The sequence below is a fragment of the Carassius auratus genome, chromosome 19 (assembly GCF_003368295.1).
Source record: "Carassius auratus strain Wakin chromosome 19, ASM336829v1, whole genome shotgun sequence".
In the NCBI taxonomy this organism is placed as follows: domain Eukaryota; kingdom Metazoa; phylum Chordata; class Actinopteri; order Cypriniformes; family Cyprinidae; genus Carassius; species Carassius auratus.
The window spans coordinates 9,996,927-10,005,739 of record NC_039261.1 but is presented as its reverse complement, the minus strand read 5'-3'; the positions used below and the strand labels follow the sequence as shown (position 1 = coordinate 10,005,739).

The 8,813-nt window shown below is 37.2% G+C and overlaps 1 protein-coding gene across 4 annotated transcripts in view; it reads right to left on the bottom strand.

Moving 5' to 3' along the window:
* Positions 1-7,675: 7,675 nt before the first annotated feature.
* The window catches only part of adgrb2 (adhesion G protein-coupled receptor B2), a 254,928-nt gene continuing 253,790 nt past the window's right edge, over positions 7,676-8,813 (bottom strand). For all 4 annotated transcript variants that reach the window (XM_026288834.1, XM_026288828.1, XM_026288833.1 and 1 more), the window contains one exon: positions 7,676-8,409. In XM_026288834.1, the coding sequence (XP_026144619.1) occupies positions 8,358-8,409 (52 nt within the window). In that variant the 3' untranslated portion in view covers positions 7,676-8,357. The remainder of the gene's footprint in view (positions 8,410-8,813) is intronic.

Sequence of the window (8,813 nt, the reverse complement as noted above, 5' to 3'; positions counted from 1 at the left end):
CAGAATTGAGCTACTTTTATAATGTTGTTTTCTGAGTCAAGCGAAACCTGATTTTGATAACCATTTTCCCTCGGAATTCGAATGGGTTCATTTTGAGTATCAATTATGTTGTCTTTTGCAGACCTGGCAACCCTATTGATTGGAAGAACAGATGACCATCACTTCGCACAAGGGTTTCAAAACTTGATCACGCTTCACACTTTGGAATTCTATTATATGGTTTTGGAAACCATATCTTGGTGTCAGGACTCGTTTCATTTTCAGCATGGGTAAAGAGGGGTAAAGTGTCATCACAGCAACACCTGCTGCCGTGAGACCACACAAATGAGGAAAAGCTGTGGAGGTTTTCTTAGGATCTCACACTCCCCAGCTTAACCTTGACTTTCAGCAGGAAGCAAACCAGCCGCCCTGTTTCAATATATCAAAACCACAGGGCCTGAATTTATGCTTATAAATTAGGCTTAATAAAGCAAAGTGTCACTGCTCTGTTTTTTTTTTTTTGTTCAGCTGATGAGAGAATCAACTGTGCCATCAACCATGGCTGGCCTTCTGAATAACATTAATGTTCCACAGGAATGATTTTGTGAGGACCACCGATGTGACACTGTGATAAAATGGCAGAGAGAACAGATGCCATTACGTTATGAGTCTGAAATACCGAGACATTCAGTGGGATAACTGAAGAAGCCGCAAGAGAGTAATTGATACAATTACTGAGGTACTCTTGGGTTTATATCTGCACACTGTAGGAGATACAGAAGATTACAACAGTGGAAATGATAGCGTGACTATGACAAAGATGCACATCATGTGTCTCTCAGCCAAGTCTGAAAACTGTTCTTTGCGTTCAACCATAAGCTGATGCTTGTGCGTTGTCTGTGTGCTCAGGTTCCATTGCTAGACATCTGTGGATGCACTGTTGTTTCTTCTGCCACCACTAGCTCCAGTCAGGGGAGCGGCTTGCTTGGCATCCAAAGATAGCTCTGAATGGGCCAAGCCCTCAGGCTCCCAGTCCCTGCCTGACTGCCTGAAAGTCACTGTGAATTATGCATCAAATTTCTGAGATTTGCCCTTCTCCTCTATGCAAAAATAACAGTGGAGAGTGCTCAGAGGCAGACCTACACAATGTTCAGTGAAAATTAGAGACACAAAGAAAAAGGTTTTGAAGACAAGAAGAAAAAAATGATGAGCAGAAGCAAAGTAACCAAAGTGTGTGCATGTGCATATACAGTATATGGTCACAAGGACACAAGATTATGTTTTACAAAGATAATATGGTGGACTTTTTAAAATGAGGATGCTTAGTGAGCATTATATAGCAGTATAATAATAATAATTATATATATATATATATATGTAGGGAAAATGTTATTGTAATTTTAAATAACTTTAATTTGTTTTAAAATACAATCTGTTCCTGTGATGGCAAAACAGAATTTTCAGCAGTCATTTCTCCAGTCTTCAGTGTCACAATATCTTTCAGAGATTTTTTTAATGTGCTGCACTGGTGCACAAATATTTCTTGATATCTTGCTGCCTAATATTTTGTGGAAACGCAATACATATTTTTCAGTGTTCTGATGAATAGAAAGTTCAAAAGAACAGCATTTATTTTAAATATATATATATTTTTTGTAACATTGTTTAGGTCTTAACTATTATTTATGATCAATGTAATCCATCATCGCAGAATAAAGGTATTCATTTCTTTAAATAAATACAGATCTCAATGCATCTTCCACCTTTGTGACCACTAAATAACAAATGCTCAGAAAACATCACAGAGGACATAAAAGTAACGGACACTGTGGTGCTGTTTAATGTAAGATATCTGAGTTGTTGTTTGTTCCAGATTTGTTCGCTGAGGCACTTACTTCCTTTTTTAGAAAAAGCAGAATGCATTTATTTTGTCTCTTGTATGAAAGCTGAGCTGTAAAAATAAAATAAAAATAAAACACGCAAAACAATTCCTGTTAGAGGAGCACAAGAAAAAACCCTGGCCTTATTTAAGAAGACAGCTAATTTGTTTTGGCCTCTTAAAGTCATGGTTGGGTCACTTAGACAAGCATGGAATCCAGACAGCATCATTAAAAAATCATGGTTTTTGTTGCAGAAAAGAAATGCACATTCATTGTCTTCCTCAAAAAAACATTCCACTAAAACGTGGACTACTAGAACAATGAGTACCACGGGCTTAGAACATCTCATGATTATGCTTCGAAAACATTTGTGATTTTTATTGCAAAGCAGTGTGTGAAGGGATTCAATGAGAGTTCCCTTGAATACTTAAATCTATTCAAATTCTTGCTCAAAGGGAAATGTATGGATCCAGCAGAGCGTACATACCATTACTATCCTCTGATGAGTACATATACACACATCGTGCCTGCATAACACAAAGCTTTTTTCCTGTTGACAGCATGTGAGCATACTAGTATGGATGTGTTTTTGTCTTGCCATCGGGATGGAACTGGTGCTGCTCTTGCTGGGTGAAGTATGTGCCGTTCCCTGAGGCAGAGTGGTCCTGAAAGCATATTCTTTCATCCAGGGCCACCCTTCAGGCATCCAGAAGAGGAAAATCATCTAGTTAATGCCAGGATGAAATCCTTCCACACATGAAACATGCATTTTCTGCATGTTTGGGGGGATGCCTTGCATCCCAGCTGCTTCAAAAGACAGAGGAGAAATGCTGCTTCTGAGGGCTGAGAGGACATTTTGCATGCCTGTAGGGATCACATTACATTATTCATATACAGTACATAGAAGACCGGGGCTAGTTGTCACATTTTTACTCCAGTGAGTTCTTCCAGATTATTTATGTTTTCATTTATTTTAAACCAATATGCCTTCCCTGCAAAGCACATCAAATCACAAATTGTGGCTACAAACAAGAAAAAAAGAAAAATATAAAAACAACAACAACAACAACAACAAAAACAGTCCCAATGGTGGGACCTTAGTTGTCACAATGGAACCTGCCATTAGTAAGGTTCATTATCACATATATTTGCACATACAGAGAAAAAGAGAAAAGAAAAGTCAGACCAGCCAGTATCAAGTATAGGCTATTGCATAGATTTAATAAAATATAACAAAACGTAATAAAGCAGCTAGACTATTAAACAAATATAATTTTGAACAATTAATAAAACAGTAAAAACTTGTGCCAACTTATCCATATCTTGACATTTAAAATAAATATCTTTGTCCTCAGAACATAATTCAAACTTTAATTTTTATTCTACTTTCATTATAAAATATCTGACTGAAAACCTTATATGAGGGCCAGAAATTCCCTTCGTTGTTTTCTTCAGTTATACGTTGCTTTGTATAATAGCGTCTGCTAAATAAATAAATGTATGTAAATGTAAAATTCATTTTGTTGAAAAAGCTGTAGCTGGATACAGCTAAATGAAAAAAAAGAAAGAAAAAATAAATCAATGCAGTCTGCGAAGGTACTCCCAAATAAATGGTGACCATGGGCTTTAAAAATATGACTCAGAAACCTTATTGAAGACATAACATGATCTTTCCAATGTCATGGTATCTAAAGAAAACAGTGCCAGGTGAGTTAATGCCTCAATTTGCCTCATTTGATAGAGGTCAAAACCCTAAATAAAAAAAAAAATAGCAAAATGGCTCTCAAGGCCCGATTTCGGTTAAATTAGATGTGAAAAACTGACACTGAGCGAAAAGCTACACCTTAAGGAATAACAAGCTAACAGGACATTCCTCTTGAAGCTTCGTTTGGAGAGGCCATGGCTGCTATTAGCAGACAACTGTGCAGGAGGCAGAGTAGAACATCTCATTACATGAACACAAACCTTCCACTGCTGAAGAGAGCAACCTTTCCACTCGTCCCACTCCCACATAGTCATGGAGAGCCCCAAAGACCACGTTCAAAGCCAACGCATTAGATCACTCGCAGGTATTGCACATCGAATTGATAGCACAGAGGCTTGATGTGCTTCAAGTGGCTGCCCATTGGACAGTAAGCCAATTGCATTTACGGTGAAGCAATCGACCAAAGCGGCCCTCAGCGGAGAAGCGATGCACAAGCTCTTGCAGTTCAACTGTAGAGACGAGGGGATAAAGCCGGCAATCTTTGTGCTTTCCAAGGGGCCTCTGAATATTTGCATTTGTGCACAACAGAGAATTCACAGTGATTATCTTCTTCCAGAAAACAATCGGGGACAAATATGGTCTGATGACAAGCATTGGAATAATCTGACGAGCTCTTATCAGGAGACAGACCGTTTGAAATGGACCGCTGGCTAATTGCCATTGTTCTGGAACAGAGCTCTGATCACTGGGCTAAATTGTGGCGACCTCAAGGAAGATTTATTCCGTCAGTATCGCCAAGGCCTTGATTGTTTCTTTTCTCCCAAGTTATTTTCTTTACAATAAATTGATTGCGAAACCACAGCATCAAGCATCATGATTACAGCCTCCTTTCACAATAACTGATGATTAAAACCAGTATGAATTTTAATAATGAGACAAGTCAGTTGGGTTTCGTACCTGTGGGCATACAGAGCACACAGTAGACACCTGCATATTTACTACCAAAAAGACAAGAAGCTTCAAAGTATACAGACCTTCATTAACACAGAAATCTTGGTACAACCAATCATACCTGAACAATATCCTTCTGAGCTGACAGCAGAAGTTTCAAGACTCTGTAAATATAATAAAAGGATTTAGAGAACAACAACAACAAAACACCTGTTTTTGAAGTTTTGTACCCTAGTTAAAAAAGTCATATTTAAAAAAAAATATATTTCACATTAAGTATAGTTTTAAAATTTATTTTTAAAACTTATTTCGCATTATGTATAGTTCAAATCTATTAACATGTTTACTGACATATAGCTCATTGAAAAAAATCAATAATTAATATCAAGCCTAATGTAACTATTGTTTTAATTTTACTATTGATGAGGAGTGTATGACCTTTGAATAATATCGGTCTTTAAATGCAAGATATTTAAAGTGATACGGAGGTATACTTGAGATATATTTCCACATTAGCACAATCAGATATACTTCAGTATATATTTATTTGGAATTCAACTCTACTTTTGCAAAATTAGAGTGCGTTTAGTACAAAATTAGTTGTTCCAATTTATCAGACTTTTAAATATTATACTTAGCATGCAACAAATGTGTTTCAAATACTTTTTAGTATGTTCCCCAAATAATATTTCAGTAAACAGTTCCTAAAAGAACCATTATTTTCTTACTGAGGAGAATATTTAATTAATTTAAGGAAGCTTTGTCCACTTGTGCAGGAGAAAAGTTCTAAGAATGTTAATGGTTCTTCATGGAACCACAGATAGCAATGAAGAAAGAATCTTTATATATATATATATATATATATATATATATATATATAAATATATATGTGTGTGTGTGTGTGTGTGTGTGTGTGTGTGTGTGTGTGTGTGTGTGTGTGGATAAATCAACATTTATACAGCATAATATGAATTTTGGAGGGAGAAAAAAAAAGTGTTACAACCCACCCCATGTACTTTGACAGCAGCATTGAGGGATAAGCTTTCAAAACAACTTTAATTTGCAGCAGATAAAAGTGGAAAATGTATATCAAAGTTAAAGATTAATAGTGCAAACAACAGTGGATTACAAAGTAAAATATGTAACAGCCATTCTCTCCTAATTGGGTTTTACCAATGGGATTATGACACACGAGGAGGAAAAAACCCTTCGAGGGCATTCATCAGTTTGAAAATTTATTTTCATATAAAAAGACACTCTATGAAAACAGTAGAGGACTACTTTGTACAATCTTATGTATAAAAAAACTTAAACGGTGCAAGGACGATTCTCTGTGATAGCCATCTTCTTGAGCCAATGGGATTGTGTGTGCTGGCAGGGGGAGGATCCAAAAGTTTCAAACATGTCAAGCCATGAAGATAACATCCTGCAGATCAGGAAAATCCAAGCAAACATCTTCAATCTTCAATACATCCACACTCAGCTGTTCATTTTTTTTTCTACGTGAAGATCATCCTCCTCACAATGCACATATTCAAAATACATATCTCATAAATTGTATGTGACTGTAAGGCCATTCTCAATACCCCGCCCCCCACCTCCTTTTTTTAAAGAGCAATACATAAATCTGTTCAAAACATAGTTAGTTTAGTGGGATTCTGGAGCGTAATTCTCCAGCTTCAGTAAGAAGGACTCTGTAAACATCTATGAAAAACCCAACACTCATATACAGAGAAGGAAATAGAGTGGAATGACAAAAGGTTGAAACAGTCGATGTCTGCATCAGACAAAAGAGCAACAAAAACAAAACAGGCACTGTAAACGAAGCAGGGTTTGCGTACAGCTGCGTGGTTGCGAACTTTATAACAAAACAGTCGAATCATTTATGTGGTTTATCATACTGATCTTTTCAGTCAAGGTTACAGTTCCCTCACTTCCTTTCACCAAATCCTTTATCTACAGTCCAAACATTCCAAATTTTAAAATTCATATTATAAATATTTAGTTCCGGTTCTCAAACTTGATTAGCTTGTGTTCCAAGAGTGCTGTACAGTCCAGCTGGCTTTGTACATTTCCAGTTTTTGTATCTTAGCTTTCTTTAGGAATTTAATTAATTAGTGGGTAAAAAAAAAAAAAGGGGTAACATTTTTCGGAAAGAAAACTTCTTGTTTACTGAACTGTTAAAAGTAATATCACAAACACACTACAGTATTGAATATCCATTGAATATTCAGTCTTTCTTGACTGCGGGTGAGAAGGGAGAGGAAAAACTAGTTTGAATTGCTGCGTTTGGACATATATTTCATGGGGACCAAGGCAGCCCATGTTCCCCATTAGAGCAGATTACTTGCAAAGGTTGAAATGGCATGCTCTAGTCTTGCCATCTGTGCCTATATGATATGCTGACTTCAGGGATCTTTGAGCAGATGAAATTTGTGCCAAGTAAGAAAATGTCAGAACAAATCATTATTCCCCCAAGATAATTACCACAACTCTCTCTTCCTCCTTCGCCATCTCGTTTTCGCTTTCCGAGTCTCCATGTGGAGTTACATCAGCCAACACAACTAATGAACGGGTCATAAAGAGAAGCGGGTTAGCAAAGATGACCTCTGCAGTCTGCTTAGCATTAAACCAACTGTCAAACTCTACAGTCGAAGTGCAGAACTAATTCCGAATCATTTCAGAATAACTGGCGGAGTCACTGGTCTTCAAACGTAAACATCACAAAGAAGTACTTTTTGCAAGAGCAGACATGTAGCGCAATATTAAGATGGAGACGAAATGTGGAAACTTAGCACCACCTTTGTGTTGGTTCAAAATGGAAACGTTCTCAGCTGGAAGTGTGTCTCTCACTGGATAAGCCCATTCTGGAACACCAAAGCTTCTTATGACTGGAATGTGGATTCTTTTGGTTGTTTTGTGTAAGATGGAGCAAAGATGCTTCCCTGGTGTGAGAACGAATGCAAATTTGACAATGAATCGCACATACAGCACACTTTTTTTTTTCTGTTAAGCATTTTGCAAAACTTAAAACACAATCACACAGCGGTATGACCTACTTTCGCCCATAAAATGATACCTGAAGTTTCGGTTTATATATATATATATATATATATATATATATATATATATATATATATATATAATAAAAAGATGGACAAGCAATCTAACAGAAAAAAAGTACAGTTCATCTGATGCAGAGGGGAAAAAAAGCAGAGGATGGCACATATTAATGAATACTTGCAAAACTTCCCCTCCCTCTTCCCCGAAAAACAAAGCAAGAAAAAGGGAAACTGAACTTGAATCATCCAAGGAATGAGAAGACAGAAAGGAGGAAAAAAAACCCTAAGGGGTCATTAAACTGTGTGCGAATCATCAGTACTGATTTTCTTTTCTCTATAAAAAGAAGGGTGCATTTAAATTCCCATATCATCAAACGGGAGAAAGAGGATCCTTTCTGGATTAAAATCAAGACATTTCAGAAACAGTGTTTTTTTTTTTTTTTTTTTTTTTGTAACCATACTCTCCTGGCCCCACGCTTTCATTTAATGTCTCTGTGTGAAAATATAGAATAGAGCACTCTTCATCTCTGGTCTGTCCTCACACCTGTAAACAAGTACAGAATCCTTTAGAACACGTCTTGCTGAAGATCACTGACAGCGCGAGCACGTAAGAGGGTTTAGTTGTCTCTCAGTTTGCTGTAGGTGTGTGTTCTCTTCACACTTCAGTCTGGAAGTCTCCTTCGGATGTGTCAGGTGTGTTGGCAGAGGATGTGTCCCAGGGTTTACCGCGTAACTCCAGTCTGTCCTTATGTTCGCTGGAGCCACACGTCTGCTCAGGGATCATGGTCTTAAAGCTGTCCCAGGATCGCTGGTCATCTGTGGTGGACTTGTCCTGAATAAGCACATACACAGAAGAAAATTCTAATTAAATCCAGAGCATAAACACTGCTTACCTCCTTTAACCTAAACCATTCTCTGACAAAAAGTGTCCCTGCTGAAAAACCAGGTAAGGCTGGTTTTAGCTGGTCATCCAGACTGGTCGTATCAGGCTGGTTTTAGAGGAGGTTTGACCACTTTTTTAGCTGGTCAGGCTGGCCTTGGCTAAAACCAGCTTGGTCGGGCTGGAAGACAGCTAAAATCAGCTACTTCCAGCTTAAACCTGGTTTTATGCTGTTTTTTTTTTTTCAGCAGAGATATTAAGTCTAATTTCTACTTTTTTTTTCTATTTCAAATAAATGCTGATCAAAGTTTCTATTCATCAAAAAAATCCCTAAATAACTAAATCAATAAATTAAG